This window comes from Thermothielavioides terrestris, chromosome 4, assembly GCF_000226115.1.
Source record: "Thermothielavioides terrestris NRRL 8126 chromosome 4, complete sequence".
Taxonomy (NCBI): domain Eukaryota; kingdom Fungi; phylum Ascomycota; class Sordariomycetes; order Sordariales; family Chaetomiaceae; genus Thermothielavioides; species Thermothielavioides terrestris.
The window spans coordinates 2466463-2487732 of record NC_016460.1 but is presented as its reverse complement, the minus strand read 5'-3'; the positions used below and the strand labels follow the sequence as shown (position 1 = coordinate 2487732).

Below are 21270 nucleotides of genomic sequence, written 5' to 3'. Positions count from 1 at the left end.
CTTTATGATAGATATATATATGGATATCCGGTGTCTTTTTTTGATGGCCATGCTCTGCTATGTGCCTAATATGACGGCAGATGAGATGATGAACATGTTTCTGCTACCCCCTGAGCCCCAACTCCCACGCGCTTGATCCGACCAGACCCAGTAACCCGGACCGGGACAGGCCTGGACCGGGACGGTAACACGGACTGAACGGCAACTGACGTTGAACCGGGGGATCGGCATGTCCCGATGCCTCGTGGAGCAAGCAGGCTACAAGCGACAGGGGGTATTGAAGAGCCGGAGCCGGAGAGCGGCCGGGACTTTATTCCGGCGACCTTCTCGATCGGGTACTCAATCCCGACATCCCTTCCGAGTGGAAATCTGTTGGAACCGCTACGCCGGCTCAGGAAGATGAAGCTATCACGATGTAAGCAATGCGTATAATTGGAATCAATCGTGGTGTTGAGGATGTTGTATTGTAGGAGAGTTCTCCTGATTAGGAGCCTAGTCTTAGGCGGCAGTTGGGCATCAAGCTGGTGGATCCTAATCTCGGTAGGCCGGCCCGCTACCCTAGGCTAGGCTAGTTCTGATATACCCCCTTAGGTCGAGCCTCTAGCTTCGGCCTACTAAATCTAGTAATCTATAAAGCTATCTCTAATACTATGTCCTTCCTAATCTAGCAATTCTATAGTATTAAGGTCCTTCTACTATTGCTCTAATCTACTAAGCTTTATATACTTACCCTTTTTAATCCTATATATTACACTATAAACTGAACCTTCTATTTAGCTAGAGCCTTCCTCTAGCCCTATATTTCTTCCTTCTATATTGCTTAGTAGGTATAGATCTTAATAAGGGCCTAGATATCTATTAGATTAAGTATTTTTATAAACTTCCTATAGGGCTCTAGTTCTAATATCTTTGTTAAACCGTTAGCTAATATCTAGTTCAAAGGTATATAATTAACGTTAACCCTTTTATTCTAAGCTTCTTAGTATAGCTAGTAGTTATAAATATTGATATATTTTAGCTTTGTCTATAGTATAGATATCTTAATATTAATTAGCTAAATTGTTTATTTATTATTATATTAGATCGATAGGATCTTATTATTTAGATAGATCTTTAGTACCTCTAATAGGCGTTAAAGGAATATACCTTCTTTCGCTATCTATATAAGTACTAATAACTCTACTTTCGTAGTTAATATAGTTACTATATTCTATTTACTAGCTCGCTAGGTAATTAGCCCTCTAAATAGAATAATAGTATAACCTTATAAGCTTTTATAATCAATATTATTGTTAGCGAAGCTAGTATCGCTAACTATAATTAAGATATCTCCTCCTCCTAGCTAGAGGGCTTAGAACCTTATTTAATAGAGGTATTATAATACTTGATTAGCTATATAGTAGTGTTCTAGTCCTAGGTTCTAATTGAATTATATAAGCTTAGAGGCTACGAAAGCAATGTCTAGATATATATTGACGGCTATATATAGGATTAAGCCGACCTTCCTTTGATAGAGCCTAATAAAGCTATAGCTAGCAATATCGTTATATAGGAGCAGTTCGCTCTTAGCTATTAGAGTCTTTAGCTCTCCTTCTTCCTAGGCTAATCTTACGATCTTCTTGATATAAGCTATTTAGCTAAGCTAAATTAAACGCCTTTTATAGTTACGATAAATCTCTATACTTAGGAACTATAGGAGGTTATCTCCTCCTATAAGTTTATACTTTTCTTATAGCTAGCTAATTATTTCGTTGGCTTAGTATTAATCCTTTTTATAGTAGATAAAGACAATGTTATCTATATAGAAGAAGACGATAATACCTTTGTTCGTTATAATATAAGGCTCTTATAGTATAGCCTAGAACCTTAGGTTCTTTAGGGTAGCTATTAGCTCTTATTACTAGAGGAGGGGAGACTTTTATAGGCTATAGAGCATCTTCTTTAGCTTTAGAATAGTTTCTAGCTTATAATAGCTATATAGTATCTCTATATAAATGTCTTTATCGATCTTTATATTAACAAAGGCGTTGACTATATTAAACTATTTTAGTTCTAGGTCGAACTTCGCTATAGTAGCGAGTATTATTCTAAAAGATTGTATAACGAGTATAGCTATATAGTTCTCTTTAGTAAACCTCTTCTTTTATTGATCGCTATATACTACTAGCCTCGCTTTATATTTAATGAAGTATCTACTTTTATTGAACTTATAGACATACACCTATATATAATCTAGGATCTATTTGCCCTAGACCTCCTTATTATAGTAGCGAATCTCTTCCTAGGAGCCTATCACTTTATAGCTTTAAAAATAATCGTATTCTACCTCTAGGAATAGCTAGCCTAGTAGGTAATCTTCGAATTCAAAGTGCTATCAAGGTATAGGCGAGAGTATCGACTAGTAGATAGATCTAAGCTTACCTTCTTACTATAGGTGATCGACTTCTTTTTAGGAGATCCTTTTAGCGCTACTAGCTTTCTTCTTAATAGTACCAACTACCTTCTTAGCTTTCTTTTTACTCTTTTAGGTAAGCTCTTCTCTCTTTTCCTTTATATAGAGGACCCTCCTTAAATACCTATATTCGGTAGCTCTAGGGCCTAACGTTCCTACGTTGAAGGCGGCCTCCTATAGTTAGAATACTCCTTTAGAGGCTCTAAGCGAATATAAACCTAGGAAGGTAGCTACGATTAGAGCGTTTAGCAAAGTAGGCGAAGGAGTTAGATATTAGAACTCTAGGAAGGTGCCTATAGTATCGCCTTTTACTATAATAGTATCTAATACTTCTTCGATAGTAGCTAGGCTCTCCTCTAGTTCTTTGAAGGTTGTTAAAGGTATACTAAACGCCTCTATTGTATCCTTTTCCTTAGCTATAGGTGTAAGATCGCTATTATCTAGCTAATTAGCATTATTAGTACCTCTAGCATTGAGCTAGCGCTTTAGCTCTTTAAGATCTATCTAGGGAATGTCTTATACTATAAGCTTTAAATCGCTTAGGTATATCTACTTTTCGTCAAAGATTATATTGTATATATATACTACTTGGTCGATAATAGAGTTCTAGATACGATAGATATTTGAAGAATCGTATTCTATAAAGTAGCTGATCTAAGCTCTCGATTAGAACCGTTTAAAGTACCTTTCTTTCTTTTTAGCAATATCTATTATAGTAAATACTTTGTAACTATAGACCTTTAAATGCCTTTAGTATAGCTTGTACTCTAAAGCTCTTAGGCTATCTCTTTTAGTAAAGAAGGTATAAAAGCGATCTAACAGCGTTATCTACTCTATTGTCAAGGATAGTGTCTTATTATAGAGATATACTACGGCTCTTATAACTTCTAGCTATAGTTGCCCTAGCAACTATATGTCAATAGCTATTGTTCTAGCCTTCTCCTTGATTATACCCCCTAAACGTTTAACGTCTCTATTCTATATAGGCGTATTAGGCGCTGAAGGCTCTATTCGGATACCTTGTTTCTTTGCCTAGGTAGTAATAGCGCTCGCTTATATAAATTCGTTGTTATACTTTAGGACCTTAATATATAGCTAGTACTGCCTTTTAAGTAGTATAGCAAGGTGTTTAATAGCTACTAGAATGCCTAGAGCCTTATAGTCGTATAGATAGTAGTCCTATATTATATTTAAATAGCGATCTATCGCTAATAGTAGATGTTTAAAGTGCTATCGGCCTTCTTAGAAAGGGTATAAATCTAGGGCGATCCTATTGCCTAGGCTATAGTTCAATGGCCTAGAAATACGATTAGGCCTACGTTTTAACTTACTAAAGCTATAGCTATTATACTCGAATGTTGGTATACCTTTGATATACCCTTTTTATAAGCAATTAACGAAGTGTTCGAAGGCCCTTAGGCCTATATAGCTAAGGCGTAGGTACTAAGTTATAGTATCTACTACGCTCTTTATATAGCAAGCCTAGCGATCGAGCCTCTTTGTTTAGATAGTAAAGGCTATAGGCGTATAGTCCTTAGATATATATTCAAAGACATATTATTAAAGCTTCTTTATAGTATATCTAAGAAGCGTATAATCTTAGTACCCTAAGTAAGTAGTTTAATATACTCTCTAGCCTATTGTCCTACTAGATCCCTCGTCGATTAAGCTACTTTAACGATATAATATTATATATGAAGGTTAGGTAGTAAGCTACGTTATATAGTATAAGGATTATAACGCCCTCGTCGTTCTATAGTTTAATATCTATCTCGCTATATCCTTTAATCTAAATAGGGTACTTGCCTACCTAGATATAGTCATTAGGTATAGCTAACTTAGAAGGCCTTTTAAACCTATTTAGATAGTTAGCGATATAAATAGTTGACCCTAAATCTAGGATTACCAAGTTGATTAAAGGATATCTTTAGCCTATCTAGAATATAGCTAAGATCATAGCAAAGCTTGCTATATATTTGCCTATAGCTCTCTATCGCTATATTCTTACAATGTACTAGTAGCTAAATATCGCTATAATGTTAGTACCTACGTTAGGGGCGTTGCCTATATCGGGGGCGATACCTACTTTAGGGGCGATACCTACTTTAAGGGCATTACCCTCTTCCTAGGTGGTACTCTCTTTAGGAGCAATACCCTCTTTAGGAGCGTTGGCATCTACTATATCTACTTTAGGGACCTTAGGCTCTTTCGTCGAGAGCGTAGCTATAGCTCTCTTAGAGCGGTCAGCTAGTCAATACAATAGTGGATCTTCGCCTATATCGCTTTTTACGTTATTAACAAGGCTACTTCTAAACCTCTTTATCTAGAGCTTATTAGCCTTTGCTTATAGAGTTGAATCGGCTTTTAAATTAGCCTTTATATAAGCCTTGATATATTCTTTAGATTCCTATCTAAGCAGTATACTCTTAGGGTTTAAGTAGTAATACCGCTTAGTTAGATAGAAGTGATTATAAGCGTAGTACTTCCTAGATATATTTAAGGACCTTATAGAGGTACTAAAAGCTATAGACGTATTTAGCTTACGTTTAAAGCGGGATTAGCTAATTCTAGCTCCGTCTTTACGACTAGCTTAGTACCTAAGGTAATCCTTTTAATCTTCTAGTTGCTTAGGGTCCTTGTTTTCTTTCTCTCTAAGGCCGTATATCGGGAAGGATCCTTTCTCTACGCGGTTAGGCGCCTTCTCAAGGAATAGGTATATTCCTTTATAGACTTTTATAGCTATATCTTAAAAGGTTAGCTTCTTAAGAATCTCTATCTTACTTATAGTATAGAGGGAAATAAAGCTTAGGAATAGCTTCTCTAGTATAGCTATTAGTTCGTTGAACTATAGGCTAGGATCCTTTACCTCGTTTATCTTCTAAAGGGAGGCCTTATCTATTAGGTTCTTCTACTTAATAAGCTACCTCTTGAAATTAGCCTCTTTAATATATATATTCCTAGGATATTTAAGTATATCGAAGTAGGTACAAATATATATTTAAAGCTCTATTATTATTTTAATAGTTGGCTAAGTAGTCTTCTTAAGGTTGTTGTACTATATTTAAAGGTTAGTATACTCTATAAAGTAGGTAGACCAGTAGTTGGCTACTACTATAGTAGTTATAAAGGTTAGTATCTAGATAAGGTGATTGGTCTAACGTTTATAGTCCTTATATTTATAGTCTAGATCCTTCTCGACCTATAAAATGACAATAGCGATATTATTATTAAACTACTTCTCCCTCTTATTATAGAGCTTCCTCTAGTGGCTGTTCAGTGCCTTGATACTAGGCTACTCTTACGGACCTTCGTTCTTAGAGAGGGTCTAGGAATCTATATCATTATCCTAGGCTATAGAGGCAGTACTAGGCCACTGCTCGCCTATAGTAGGCGCTCCTAGATCGGCTAGAGCTCCTATAGCTATAGCTAGTGTAGAAGCCCGTAGTTCGACAATATATTCTTAGAGCTTACGCTAGATACGTTTATAGACGAGATCGTAGGTATTAGCTATTGTAGGCTTCGGGAGGAGCTCCACCTTGCCTTTGAAGTAGTCGAGTAGGTCAAGATGCTTAGCCTTATTGACGAACTTATAGTTCTAAGCTACCTAGTCATCTAGGTTAGCTAGGATAATGTCGATCTTTATATCGGCTTTCGAAGATATAGTAGTTGCTACTGAGCGCTATATATAGAGCTATATACTTAGAGATAGAGCTAGGTTTTCGAGCCAATGAGACTCTTAATTGTTGGAACCGCTATACTAGCTTAGGAAGATAAAGCTATTACAATGTAAGCAATATATACAACTGGAATCAATTGTAGCATTAAGGATGTTGTATTAGAACCGCTATGCTAGCTTAGGAAGATGAAGCTATCACAATATAAGCAATATATACAACTAGAATCAATTGTAGTATTGAGGATATTGTATTGTAGGAGAGTTCTCCTAATTAGGAGCCTAGTCTTAGGTGGCAGTTGGGCATCAAGCTAGTAGATCCTAATCTTAGTGGGCTAGCCTACTACCTTAGGCTAAGCTAGTTCTGATACACTCCCCTAGGTCGAGCCTCCGGCTTTGGCCTACTAAATCTAGTAATCTACGAAGCTATTCCTAACACTGCGTCCTTCCTAATCTAGCAATTCTATAGTATTAAAGTCCTTCTACTATCGCCTTGATCTACTAAGCCTTACGCGCCTACCCTTCTTAATCCTATATATTACATTGTAAACTGAACCTTCTATTTAGCCAAAGCCTTCCTCTAGCCCTATATTTCTTCCTTCTACGTCGCCTAGTAGGCGTAGATCTCGATAAGGGCCTAGATATCTATTAGATTAAGCATTTCTACGAACTTCCTATAGGGCTCTAGTTCTAGCGCCTTCGTTAGGCCGTTGGCCAACATCTAGTTCAAAGGTATATAATCGACGCTAACCCTCTTGTTCTAAGCTTCTTAGTATAGCTAGTGGTTATAAATGTCGATATATTTTAGCTTTGTCTATAATATAGGTATCTTAGCATTGATTAGCTAGATCGTTTATTTATTATTATATTGGATCGATAGGATCTTATTATCTAGATAGATCTCTAATACCTCTAATAGGCGCTAAAGGAATATACCTTCTTTCGCTACCTATACGAGTGTTAACAACTTTGCCTCTATAGTCGATATAGTTACTATATCCTATTTACTAGCTTGCTAGGCGATTAGCCCTCTAAATAAGATAATAGCGTAACCTTATAAGCTTTTACGATCGATACTATTGTCGACGAAGCTAGTATCGCTAGCTACGATCAAGATGTCTTCTCCTCCTAGCTAGAGGGCCTAGAACCTTATTCGATAGAGGTATCGTAATACTCGATTAGCTGCGCAATAGTGTTCTAGTCCTAGGTTCTAATTAAACTATGTAAGCTTAGAGGCTATAAAGGCAATGTCTAGGCGTATATTGACGGCTATATATAGGATTAAGCCAACCTTCCTTTGATAGAGCCTAACAGAGCTATAGCTAGCAATATCGTTGTATAGGAGTAGTTCGCTCTTAGCCATTGGAGTCTCTAGCTCTCCTTCTTCCTAGGCTAACCTTACAATCTTCTTAATATAAGCCGTCTAGCTAAGCTAAATTAAGCGCCTTTTATAATTACAATAAATCTCTATACCTAGGAACTATAGGAGGTTATCTCCTTCTATAAGTTTATACTTTTCTTATAGCTAGCTAATTACTTCGTTAGCTCGGTATTGATCCTTTTTATAGTAGGCGAAGACGATATTATCTATATAGAAGAAGACGATAATACCTTTGTTCGTTATAATATAAGGCTCTTATAGTATAGCCTAGAACCCTAGGTTCCTTAGGGTAGCTATTAACTCTCATTGCTAGAGGAGGGGAGACTTTTATAGGCTATAAAGCGTTTTCTTTAGCTTTAGGATAGTTCCTAATTTACAATAGCTATATAGTATCTCTATATAAATGTCCTTATCGATCTTCGCATTGACGAAGGCATTGACTATATCGAACTACTTTAGTTCTAGGTTGAACCTCGCTATAGTAGCGAGCATTGTTCTAAAGGATTGTATAGCAAGTATAGCTATATAGTTCTCTTTAGTAAGCCTCTTCTTTTACTAATCGCTATATACTATTAGTTTCGCTTTATATTTAACGAAGTGTCTACTCTTATTAAACTTATAGACGTACACCTATATACAATCTAGGATCTACTTGCTTTAGACCTCCTTATTATAGTAGTAAATCTCTTTCTAGGAGCCTATTACTTTGTAGCTTTGAAGATAATCGTATTCTACCTCTAAGAATAGCTAGCTTAGTAGATAATCTTCGAGTTCAAAGTGCTATCGAGGTATAGGCGGGAGTATCGACTAGTAGATAAATCTAAGCTTACCTTCTTACTATAGGCGATCAACTTCTTTTTAGGAGATCCTCTTAGTGCTACTAACTTCCTTTTTAATAGTATCGACTACCTTCTTAGCCTTCTTTTTACTCTTTTAGGTAAGCTCTTCTCTCTCTTCCTCTATATAGAAGACCCTCCTTAAGTGCCTACGTTTAATAGCTCTAGGGCCCAACGTTCCTATATTAAAGGCGGCCTCCTATAGTTGGAATGCTCCTTTAGAGGCTCTAGGCGAATATAAACCTAGGAAGGTAGCTATAATCAAAGCGCTTAGTAGAGTAGACGGAAGAGTTAGATATTAGAACTTTAGGAAGGTGCCTATAGTATCGCCTTTTACTATAATAGTATCTAACACTTCTTCGATAATAGCTAGGCTCTCCTCTAGTTCTTTAAAGGTTGTTAAAGGTGTACTAAACGCCTCTATTATATCCTCTTCCTTAGCTATAGGTATAAGATTGTTGTTATCTAGCTAATTAGCATTATTAGTGCCTCTAGTATTGAACTAGCGCTTTAGCTCTTCGAGGTCTATTTAAAGAATGTCTTATACTATAAGCTTTAAATTGCCTAGGTATATCTGCTTTTCGTCAAAGATTATATTATATATATATACCACTTAGTTGGTAGTAGAGTTCTAGATACGATAGATGTTCAAGGAATTATATCCTATAAGGTAGCCGATCTAAGCTCTTAGTTAGAACCGTTCGAGGCGCCTTTCTTTCTTTTTAGTAGTATCTATTATAGCAAATACCTTATAACTATAAACCTTCAAATGCCTTTAGTATAGCTTGTACTTTAAAGCTCTTAGGCTATCTCTCTTAGTAAAGAAGGTATAAAAGCGATCTAGTAGCGTTATCTACTCTGTTGTCAAGGATAGTGTCCTATTATAGAGATATATTATAGCTCTTATAACTTTTAGCCATAGTTGCCCTAGCAACTATACGCTAATAGCTATCGTTCTAGCCTTCTCCTTAATTATACCCCCTAAACGTTTAGCGCCTCCGTTCTATATAGGTATATTAGGCGCTAAAGGCTCTATTTAGATACCTTGTCTCTCTACCTAGGTAGTAATAGCGCTTACCTATATAAATTCGTTGTTATACTCTAGGACCTTGATATATAGCTAGTACTGCCTTTCAAGTAGTATAGCGAGGTATTTAATAGCTACTAGAATACCTAGAGCCTTATAGTTATATAGATAGTAGTCCTACATTATACTTAAATAGCGATCTATCGCTAATAGCAGATGTTTAAAGCGCTATTAGCTTTCCTAGAAAGGGTATAAATCTAAGGCGATCTTGTCGCCTAAGCTATAGTTCAATAGCCTAGAAATGCGATTAGGCCTATATTTTAACTTACTAAAGCTATAGCTGTTATATTTAAACGTTGGTACGCCTTTGATATACCCTCTTTATAAGCAATTGACAAAGTGTTTAAAGGCCTTTAGGCCTATATAGCCGAGGCGTAGATACTAAGTTATAGTATCTACTATACTCTCTATATAGCGAGCCTAGCGATCGAGCCTCTTCGTTTAAGTAGTAAAGGCTATAGGCGTATAGTCCTTAGGTATATATTCAAAGATATATTATTAGAGCTTCTTCGTAATATATCTAAGGAGTATATAATCTTAGCGCCTAAATAGGTAGTTCGGTATACTCTTTAGCCTATTATCCTACTAGATCCTTCGTTAATTAAGCTACTCTAATGATATAATATTATATACAAAGGTTAGGTAGTAAACTACGTTGTATAGTATAAGGACTATAACGCCCTTGTCGTTCTATAGTTTAATATCTATCTCGCTATATCCTTTAATCTAAATAGGGTACTCGCCTACCTAGATATAGTCATTAGGCGTAGCCAACTTAGGAGGCCTTTTAAACCTATTTAGATAGTTAGCGATATAAATGGTTAACCCTAAATCTAAGATCACTAAGTTGATTAAAGGATATCTCTAGCTTATCTAGAATATAGCTAGGATTATAGTAAAGCTCGCTATATATTTACTTATAGCTCTCTACTACTATATTCTTATAATATACTAGTAGCTAAACATTACTATAATGTTAGTGCCTATATCGGGGGCGTTGCCTATATTAAAGGCGATACCTACTTCGGAGGCGGTACCTACTTTAGGGGCATTACCCTCTTCCTAGGTAATGCTCTCTTTGGGAGCAATGCCCTCTTTAAAGGCATTGGCATCTGCTATATCTATTTTAAGGACCTTAGGCTCCTTCGTTAGGAGTATAGCTATAGCTCTCTTAGAGTAGTTGACTAGTCAATACAATAATAGATCTTCGCTTATATCGCTCTTTATATCGTTAGCGAGGCTACTCTTAGACCTCTTTATCTAAAGCCTATTAGCCTCTATTTATAGAGTTGAATCGGCTTTTAAATTAGCCTCTATACAAGCTTTAATATATTCTCTAGGTTCCTACCTAGGTAGTATACTTTTAGGGTTTAAGTAGTAGTACCGCTTAGTTAAATAGAAGTGATTATAGGTATAGTACTTCCTAGATATACTTGAGGACCTTATAGAGGTACTAAGAGCTATAGGTACATTTAGCTTACGTTTAGAGTAGGATTAGCTAATTCTAGCTCCCTCTTTATAACTAGCTTAGTGCCTAAGGCGATCCTCCTAATCTTCTAGTTGCTTAAAGTCTTTGTTTTCTTTTTCTTTAGGGCTATATATTAGGAAGGATCCTTTCCCTATATAGTTAAGCACTTTCTTGAGGAATAGGTATATTCTTTTATAGACTTCTATAGCTATATCTTGAAAGGTTAGCTTTTTAAAGATCTCTATCTTACTTATAGTATAGAGGGAAATAAAGCTTAGGAATAGCTTCTTTAGTATAGCTATTAGTTCGTTGAACTATAGGCTAAGATCCTTTACTTCGTTTATTTTCTAGAGGGAGGCCTTATCTATTAGGTTCTTCTATTTGACGAGCTACCTTTCGAAATTAGCCTCTTTAATATATATATTTCTAGAATATTTAAATATATCGAGGTAGATATAAATATATATTCGAAGCTCTATTATTATTTCGATAGTTAGCTAAATAGTCTTTTTAAAGTTATTATACTACGTTTAAAGGTTAGTATACTCTATAAAGTAGGTAGACCGATAGTTGGCTATTACTATAATAGTTATAAAGGTTAGTATCTAGGTAAGGTGATTAGTCTAACGTTTATAGTCCTTATACTTATAGTCTAGATCCTTCTTAACCTACGAAATAACAATAGTAATATTGTTATTAAATTACTTCTCCCTCTCGTTATAGAGCTTCCTCTAGTGGCTATTCAATACTTTAATACTAGGCTACTCTTATAGATCTTCGTTCTTAGAGAGGGTCTAGGAATCTATATCGTTATCCTAGGCTATAGAGGTAGTGTTAGGCCGCTATTCGCCTATAGTAGGCGCTCCTAGATCGGCTAGAGCTCCTATAGCTATAGCTAGTGTAGAAGCTTATAGTTCAACAATATATTCCTAGAGCTTATATTAGATATACTTATAGACGAGATTATAGATATTAGCTATTATAGGCTTTAGGAGGAGCTCCGTCTTACCTTCGAAGTAGTTAAGTAGATTAAGATGCTTAGCCTTGTTAACGAACTTATAGTTCTAAGCTACCTAGTTATCTAGGCTAGCTAGGATAATATTGATCTTTATATTAGCTTTCGAAGATATAGTAGTTGCTATTGAACGCTATATATAAGGCTATATACTTAGAGATAGGGCTAGGTTTTCGAGCTAATAAGACTTTTAATTGTTGGAACCGCTATACTGGCTTAAGAAGATGAAGCTATTACGATATAAGCAATATATACAACTGGAATCAATTGTAGTATTAAGGATGTTGTATTGTAGGAGAGTTCTCCTGATTAGGAGCCTAGTCTTAGGCGGCAGTTGGGCATCAAGCTGGTGGATCCTAATCTCGGTGGGCCGGCCCGCTACCCTAGGCCGGGCTGGTTCTGACAAAATCTTCTTCCACCTTTCGCTTTCCTGTGATACCTACCCCCCCCCCCCCCAAAAACCCTGGGGGCCAGGCAACAAGCATTACCACAGTAACCAGATTTTAGAGATGATCAAGTCGGTCCTAGAGCGGGAGAGGTATCCCTATGTGTTCCTCGACCCTACTGTACACTTCTCGCAGGCCGAGGATGGGGCGGACGACAGCAATACTACCTGGTAGTGTACTGTAGCAATTGAACTAATCTGCTCTAAAATATCATCTGCTCCCCTTGACCGTAGAAGTGGGCAGTGGGTACTGTAGTATTAGATTTTTTGCACTACCGGAACGTTTCAAGGCTAGCGAAGTTAGTTATTGAGTAGCATTCTTTTCTCGCAAGACCCCTTGTCATGACCTGAGATATCCTAGATTTCAGCTAGCGAGCAGGATGTAAATTGAAGGGAACCTCAGGCATGTGGGATCATCTGAAGCCATGCCGGAGTGTAGTAAACCCCAATTGGCACCCTCCGCAGGCTGATGAATGATTCCAGCACAATGTAAATTCTCGCACATCCGGAGCAAATAACAACGATGACTGCAACACTCGCGTAACAGACCCACTGCCACTCTCCGTCGTCGTTGGAAGAAGTGGCAAGCAGGCCAACTAGCGTTGCAAGTAACGTTGGGACGGCCCCAATGATGATGAAGCACATGATTTTCCACAGCAGGTGCTCCGCGAATGTGGGAAATTCGAAATGCCAGGCGCTCAAATGCACACCGCCGTATATGCCAGGGAGTGCAATGCCCAAGGGCATGAGGGGGCCGGGAGAGGCTGCTTCGAGCAAAGTGTCGGTTAAGGAGCCAAGATCCTTGGTCTTTTCCAGGGCATTAGGGAACTCCCACATCACCTCACGGAGGGGAATCATCTCGCCCGACGTCAACTTCGTGTCCCAGTCCCGGCGCTCTCTGCAGAATTTGTCGAGTTCGGTTGCCATCGCCTTCCATCGCGCCACGGTCTGGCTGGACAACTGCATTGGCTCAGAATCCGAGCGACGCAACGAGAAATGCCAATGGCCAAGATGGATGCCCCCGGGGCCTGGAACAGAGGAGCTGGATGAGAATTGATCGGCCGGGTTGGTGTTGTCTGGGATTGCTTGTTGTGACACTTTGCGAACTGCAACGTCATAACATTCGAGTACGTAGGTTGACCGTTGTATCATGGCACCAATCGTATTATCCCAGTCCTTGTGATATACAAGTTCGGCTTCGGAGACATCGAGCGGTTTTTATAGGAGTTTGAGCTCGTCAGCGAACCGCCAAACCGGCCAAAGTGTTTTTCGGCTCAGGGTGGTCAGATCTCACCTCGAACCAGAGTGCATATAACAGGACAGCAGAGATGACATGCACCATGGTATGGATTTCGAGCAAACTGAGTGGAAGACCGTATACTCGGCGCGCTACGCACGTTATCGCAGAGTACGAGACTTGGAGCAGAACAAGTGCCTTCTGCAAAGTGTTTGCTTTGCTCTTGCTGTCGATCCTCTCTCGGCTGATGTAGATCCAGAAATCCCTTCTGGCGAGCTCAATGACGCCGTCTGGTGTGAGCCGTAGAGGTCTGCGCGCATACTGTTGCTTTTCTTTGGCACCCAGGAATTTTTCGACCTCGGCAGGGACAATTCTGACGCCTCCCATAACGGCGAAGAAGGCATATCTCAGATCAAAGTCAAACTGATGGAGCAGCGTTGGTCAGCTCTCATTTTCGCCCCAAAGAACATGCCAGACAGAGTTGAGGGCGTGCACGTACGTCCTTGTCAACATTGTTGCTCTCCTTTTGCAGCGCCCCGAGTTTCCTCCTGAGCCGGCGAGCCTGCATGAACTGGTCCCCTGCCAGGTAGATCACCATTTCTGGCGCAAAGAGGGTCGTAAACACCCACTTGGTCTTTCTGGCCAGCAGGCTCAGGAAGTTGGTCCTGGCCGGCACGTCGAGATGCAAAGCCGTGTAGACGCAGGCAAAGAGGGTCAAGATACAGGTCTGAAGGATGTCCATAGTGCCCCGGAACTCGGCCGTCGAGACCCATGGTGGCGCATCCATGGTCTGCAGCGCCGTTGCGTTGTTCCTGTTGGCACGGATGAGGGCCCAGAGCTCATTGTCACCAACGTTGTCCGCACGGCAGCAGGCTGCAGCAACGACGACGACGACCACAAGGGCCACCGATGTCCGGGGCCGGGACGCCATCGCCGTCATCCTGGGGCGAAGAAGAGACAGGCACGGCCCTGGAGACGAGTACTGGGTGCAACCTCAGAGTCGGAGCATCATCTGGGAGCAGCGATGCGAGCAGTGAACCAAAAGCGAAAACATCCATTCGTAACTTGCAAGCTTCGGTGAAGCAAGAGCCGACTGGTGCATTTGAATGCCGCTTCAGCCATAACTGCTGCCCCTATCTCCAAGCGCTGATCACTTCTAACTCGCCTTGAAAGCTGCACCACGGGGTTTTCAGCTGAGAACAAGGGTAGAGCAACGAATCAGAGTCCCTCTCCCCGTCGTGACCTGCAAAGTCCGGCTAGCGGCGGGCAGAGTGGACGCCATTTCTATGTATGCACACGTGGACGCGCACAAGAGGCCGCCACAAGAGAGCGGTCTCCTTGACCACTTTACGCAACAACTGAGTACCCTGAGTTGCGGAGACGTGTATGAGCCTACTGGATTGGACGGTATTCGCCTTTATTAGGTACCTAAGGCGCTCAGGTAGGTAAATACCTACCAAGCTGTGTTTACATCATTCAACAACGACCTCGAACCCCATAGCGACCACCACCCAACCCAACAGCCTGCAGACAACGGGTTATGACATCGCACTCCATCGACGTGTTGTACTGTGTTTAAAGCCATACAGGCAAGGCATCTCATAATTGGTCAGCACACACACACAAAAAAAAAAAAAAAAAAAAAAAAAAAAAAAAAAAAAAAAAAAAAAAAAAAAAAAAAAAAAAAAAAAAAAAACTCAGGCGCAACTCTCAGCGTGAAGCTGACACATGCCCCAACCCAAACCGTCGCTCGCACCGTATAAGCCACATAAATCACCTCGTACTCAGTGCATGGTGCGCCCTGGTACAGGAGCGAGACAGTCGTCAGGGCGTGTTCTAGCTCACCAGCTTCTGGAGGTTCCGGGTCTGCGCCTTCAGAAAAGGAGGCCTTCGAGTTCCGGCCGCCAGCCACCCTCTCCACCTGGACGGATGGATGGTAGGTTGGGCGCGCGTCTTGTCGTTGGTTCTGCGCCATTACCGCCTCCTCCCACTCTCCGCGTCGTAGTTGCCCCCTCCCTGCGCGTGCTCAGCTCAGTCTGGGGCGGCGACTTGTGCGTAAAGGCAATGGCTGCGAATGGTTGTTGTAACAACGGTTCCCTAGAGACGACGGTGGGTTGTTTGGTCAGCCTTGTGTGTAAGCCAATTCAATTGTTGTGCAGTAGGTTGGTATATCGCGTGATGTAGTCTGGCCATGTCGAGGGTCGCTGGAAATAGTAGGCCTTCTACGCGTGAGAGTGGGTCTTGGCTTGAGGGTTCTAGTGATTCGGGAGGTTATAATAAGCTCATATAGAGTCGTGGTCGGCGGCCCGGGTGGGATAGCAGGGTTTATATTGGAACCGCTACGCTAGCTTAGGAAGATGAAGCTATCACGATGTAAGCAATGCGTACAACTAGAATCAATCGTAGTGTTAAGGATGTTGTATTGTAGGAGAGTTCTCCTAATTAGGAGCCTAGTCTTAGGCGGTAGTTGGGCATCAAGCTAGTGGATCCTAATCTCGGTAGGCCGGCCCGCTACTCTAGGCTAGGCTAGTTCTAATATACTCCCCTAGGTCGAGCCTCTAGCTTTAGCCTACTAAATCTAGTAATCTATAAAGCTATTCCTAATACTATATTCTTCCTAATCTAGCAATTCTATAGTATTAAGGTCCTTCTACTATCGCTCTAATCTATTAAGCCTTATACGTTTACTCTTTTTAATTCTATATATTATATTGTAAATTGAACCTTCTATTTAGCTAGAGCTTTCCTCTAGCCCTATATTTCTTCCTTCTATACTATTTAATAAACGTAGATCTCAATAAAGGCTTAGATATCTATTAGATTAAGCATTTCTATAAACTTCCTATAGGGCTCTAGTTCTAGCGTCTTCGTTAAGCTATTAGCTAATATCTAGTTTAAAGGTATATAATCTATACTAACCCTCTTATTCTAAGCTTTTTAATATAGCTAGTAGTTATAAATATTGATATATTTTAGCTTCGTCTATAGTATAAGTATCTTAGTATTAATTAGCTAGATCGTTTATTTATTATTATATTAGATCGATAGGATCTTGTTAATTAGATAGATCTCTAGTACCTCTAATAGGCGTTAAAGAAATATATCTTCTTTCGTTGCCTATATAAGTACTAATAACTCTACCTCTATAGTCGATATAGTTACTATATTCTACTTATTAGCTTACTAGGCGATTAGCCCTTTAAATAAGATAATAGTATAACCTTATAAGCTTTTATAATCGATACTATTGTTGGCAAAGCTAGTATTATTGGCTATAATTAAGATATCTCCTCTTCTTAGTTAGAGAGCCTAGAACTTTGTTCGATAGAGGTATTATAATACTCGATTAGCTATATAGTAGTGTTCTAGTCCTAGGTTCTAATTGAACTATATAAGCTTAGAGGCTATAAAGGCAATGTCTAGGCGTATATTAACGGCTATATATAGGATTGAGCCAACCTTCCTTTGATAGAGCTTAATAGAGCTATAGCTAGCAATATTGTTGTATAGAAGTAGTTTGCTTTTAGCTATTAGAGTCTCTAGCTCTTCTTCTTCCTAGGCTAACCTTACGATCTTCTTAATATAAGTCGTCTAGCTAAGTTAAATTAAACGCCTTTTACAATTATAATAAATCTCTATATCTAGGAACTATAGGAGGTTATCTCCTCCTATAAGTTTATACTTTTCTTATAGTTAGTTAATTACTTCGTTGGCTTAGTATTGATCCTTCTTATAGTAGGCGAAAACAATATTATCTATATAGAAGAAGACGATAATACCTTTATTTATTATAATATAAGGCTTTTATAGTATAGCCTAGAACCCTAAGTTCCTTAGGGTGGCTATTAGCTTTTGTTGCTAGAGGAGAGGAGACTTTTATAGGCTATAGAGCGTCTTCTTTAGCTTTAGGATAATTTCTAGCTTATAATAGCTACTAGGGGTTGGCAGCCCGCTTCGCGGGCTACGCGCAGCCATTTCAATCCTTTTTCTTGGCAGTGCTACAACCACCCACTTTTTCCACAACTACCCACTTTTTCCACACCTGCGCACCCACCTTTTCTAGCGTATACGACATTCATCCTATAGAACCGCGTATATCCGTTGCGGCTCGGCTTAGCGGCGCATTTATAAGCATTTACTGATCTATTACCTCTTTTCTAGGCTTTTCCTAGGCTTTTCCTAGGCGATTGGAGCGAGTCTAACGTATATATAGAAGCCGCCTATGTATAGAAGCAGAATCGCTACGCCTAGAAACCAAAAACCTAGATCCTTCGCAACGAACCGATTGACAACTACGTCGCTGCCAACTAACTGGCCATTGAACGCAACTGTACGTATACTAGCTTAATCGCTATATGTAAACAGCGATTTTTAACGACTATTAGATGCCTTCTACGCTTTTGGACGACGAAGTAGACTCGCCTCTACTATCTATCGAAATAGACGAAGACGTCCAATATAGCGATACCCTTCGCGAGCCGCTTATACCTACGCCAACTGCTATAGCGACAAACGTATAAGGGGAAGATAACAAAGCTAAAGACATAGCTATAGAAGTATAAAGAGAGGGGAACGAAGGCGACGAAATGAAGGTCCTAGCGAGCATCCTTATAAAGGACGTTATCCTCGAGGCTATACAAAACTTTCCTAAGCCTACAAAGTATATATAGGACCTACTAAAGTTTAAGGTATATAGCGATCTACAATAATAATAGGACATTAATACTAATATACTTATAGGTAGTCTATAATATCTACTTATAGATGGATCCTTATAACTTAGATAAGTACTATAATATCAACTTCGACTATATAACTAACCTTAAATCTCTACTAATGTAAATTATAGGCAACGATCTTAATAATAGCGAATATAAGTATTGTAATAAAGGTCTAGGCCTATATATAAACTACGTTGTATCGTAGGACAATATAGGTAATAGCTACTACGCTAGCTACTACTATAACTTAGGCAATACTAGGTATAGCTATTTCAAAGGAAGTAGTAAGTATAGTCCTCCTAATATATCTACAATATACTTCGTAGCTAATATATATATAACAGAGTTAAAGACACCTCGTAAACGCTATATTATAAAGGATCCGACCTCTCCCCCTCCCCCTCTACCCCCCCCTCAGCCGATACCCAAGCTATATAAGCATTATACTATACCTACGAAGCGTAAGTCGGAGCTCGAAGTAGTTATCTCCTCTAAGCGTTTACGCTCTATAATGGACGTATCATCTTTCGTCAGCTCCTAGCAGTTCAACGACCTATATATACTTTTACAACCTGCTCTCTATACGATAGTAGCTCCTACTATATACCCTGTTCTAAGAGATAAGTTTACGCCCCCTATCTATAACGGTCGTTATAGGGCTAGAGAGAAGGCTATACGCCTATTGAATAACGACCTTACTACGCCTACCTATTATAGCTCGCGTTACCTAAGAGAGGATAGACGCTACGCTACGTATAGCGAACTTACAAGCCCTATTAAACGCGTCAACTACTATATCAAGCTTATTTGCAAGCTCTTTCTATACCTATCTACAAAAGAAGAGCAGACCTTTACGAAGGCTCTTAGAGATATAGCTAACCTATTTAATATATTTGCAATAGACAAACTACAGAGGAAGGAGATATAATTAGGGAATATAAGTTATAACGAACCTACTTAATAGGTCTACGAAGGATGTACTATAGAGGAGAGAAATGTGTTTACTAGCTATAGGTGTAAAGCATTATATACCTAGAGCGTAAGATCTAGAATAGCGTTGCGTATATAGAATATAGGAATCTAAAATAGCGTTATATACCTTGGCCACAATAGCGTTGTGCACCTAGACTATAAAAATTTGAAATAGCGTTTAATATAGGTATAAAGCATTAGTTAGTATATAGTACACCTTGACTACAACAATCTATAATAGCGTTTAACAACCGTATTATAATATTAGTACCTCTAGATATACAATGTTTATAAGCTTCCCGCTCTACGCCCCTAAATCCGATAAGTATATACAAATATTATAAATATCTATAACTCGAGATATAGCTATATAAAACTAGCTATAAGAAAATATAGGCTCTCGAAAATCGATACTAATATAAGAAAAAGACTACCCCTAAGACTTGTTAATAGTTATTGTAAAGCAGAGGCGAATTGGAAACTGCCTACGAACAATAATATAAGGAAAGTCCTTCTCTAAAGAACTCAACTTAATCTTTAGAATTATCTACAATTACCTAGTAAAGTTACCTATTAAGATTCGCCCTTTAATAACAGACAAAGTAAGCCGAGTTACAATTAGCCGAGTCCCATTGTAGAGCCTACTACTAGGGTTAAGGTTTCGAAGTAAAAGAATAGGGGCTCCAACCTTCAAAGTTAGGATAGTAGGTAGAATAGAAGCAAAGTCTAAGGAAAATAAAAAATCAGGAGACAATATAGGAGCGTTAAGATCCTCGCTATTAGGAGGGTTTTCTACCTCGTTGACAGAGAGATACCGAGTTTCTTGACCTAGAACTAAAGAAATAATAGCCGCGTTGATAGAACTTATAGTTACGTTGTAAAGGCAAAGAATCGCTTAGCTTATAAACACTGTCGAGTCTATTATAGTACATTCGAGCAAGTATATAGGATAGATCTAATCAACTAACTACTCCTATATAGAACAGAGTATAAAGGGGGGAAAAGGATCAATAGAGCTATAGAAGTAAGGATTATAACTTAGATCCTATAACCAACTTACGAAAGTACAGTTATTAATATTAGCTCCTTATACTTGTATATTCTCTGTTAATCTCTAGACCTATAGCTAAGGCTAAATAGGCGAGTTCTATAAATAGGCTTAAATAATATAATACCTATCACCGTTATAAACAATAGGTAGGATTTATATAAAGTCCCCCCCTAATACAACTAGAACTCCTCTAAAGAGGCTATCACAGTTATAAATGTCTTGTAATATACAATCTATAGCTTCGAAGTAGTAGTAGTACTACATTAGAACCTTGTTCTAAATAATGAGCTTAGTACGTTGTAAAAGAGTCGTAAGCTGAGTGTTCTTCTAGACTATATAAGTGCTAGCGTCTATAATGTCGATTAGAATCTTGAAATAGCTATAAGAAGTGTGGCCACTATCGAGAAGGAGAGCTACAATGTTAGAAGAAGCAACGCAAAGGACGATATGCCTTTACGAATAGAAGAAAGAAGAGAGACAACAATATAAAAAGGTTTTACTAGTCCTACTAGCGCCTTAGATAAAAAAATAGGCTGTTTTAGAGTGTAAGTCGACTGTAGCTATAATCTCTATAAAGAGAGCTACTTAGCTAGCGTTTAACCGAGATCAAATGCTTATAAAGAGGGCCTCTTGCTATTGACAGTTATAACTGAGCTCCGTTTATAATAGAGGGTTCTACTCTATATCCTTCTAACGGTAATAAATAGCTAGTAAACTAAAGTCGGCTAAACACTTATCGCCATTAGCTAGTAGCTAATTCAATAAAAAGAGCTTAAAGTTGAAATATAGTTCTTCTAAGTCTAGTAGGACATTTGTAATACGCTTAAAGTAGCGTAGAAGATCGTTGTAAAAGGAATTGTAAAACTATAACTATAGCGCTACTAGGTCTACAATGTCGCTAGCAAGGAGGCCAATAGCAAAAAGCTTATAAA

The 21270-nt window shown here is 38.8% G+C and overlaps 2 protein-coding genes across 2 annotated transcripts; one reads left to right on the top strand and one right to left on the bottom strand.

Moving 5' to 3' along the window:
• Positions 1 to 194: 194 nt before the first annotated feature.
• On the top strand, positions 195 to 459 carry THITE_2119381 (uncharacterized protein). The gene has a single exon (XM_003655513.1). It carries the CDS (start codon positions 238 to 240, stop codon positions 430 to 432), a length of 195 nt encoding a protein of 64 aa, XP_003655561.1. The 5' UTR covers positions 195 to 237; the 3' UTR covers positions 433 to 459.
• Positions 460 to 12756: 12297 nt separating this feature from the next.
• THITE_2052648 (uncharacterized protein) lies at positions 12757 to 14525 on the bottom strand (the record flags this gene model as incomplete). Its single annotated transcript, XM_003655512.1, has 3 exons — positions 12757 to 13553; positions 13612 to 14017; positions 14190 to 14525. The coding sequence occupies 3 exons, from the start codon at positions 14523 to 14525 to the stop codon at positions 12757 to 12759; spliced, it is 1539 nt and encodes a 512-aa protein (XP_003655560.1).
• Positions 14526 to 21270: the final 6745 nt, after the last annotated feature.

Coding starts and splice junctions, on each gene's coding strand:
- THITE_2119381 (XM_003655513.1), top strand. CDS start 238: ATGCCTCGTGGAGCAAGCAGGCTACAAGCGACAGGGGGTATTGAAGAG.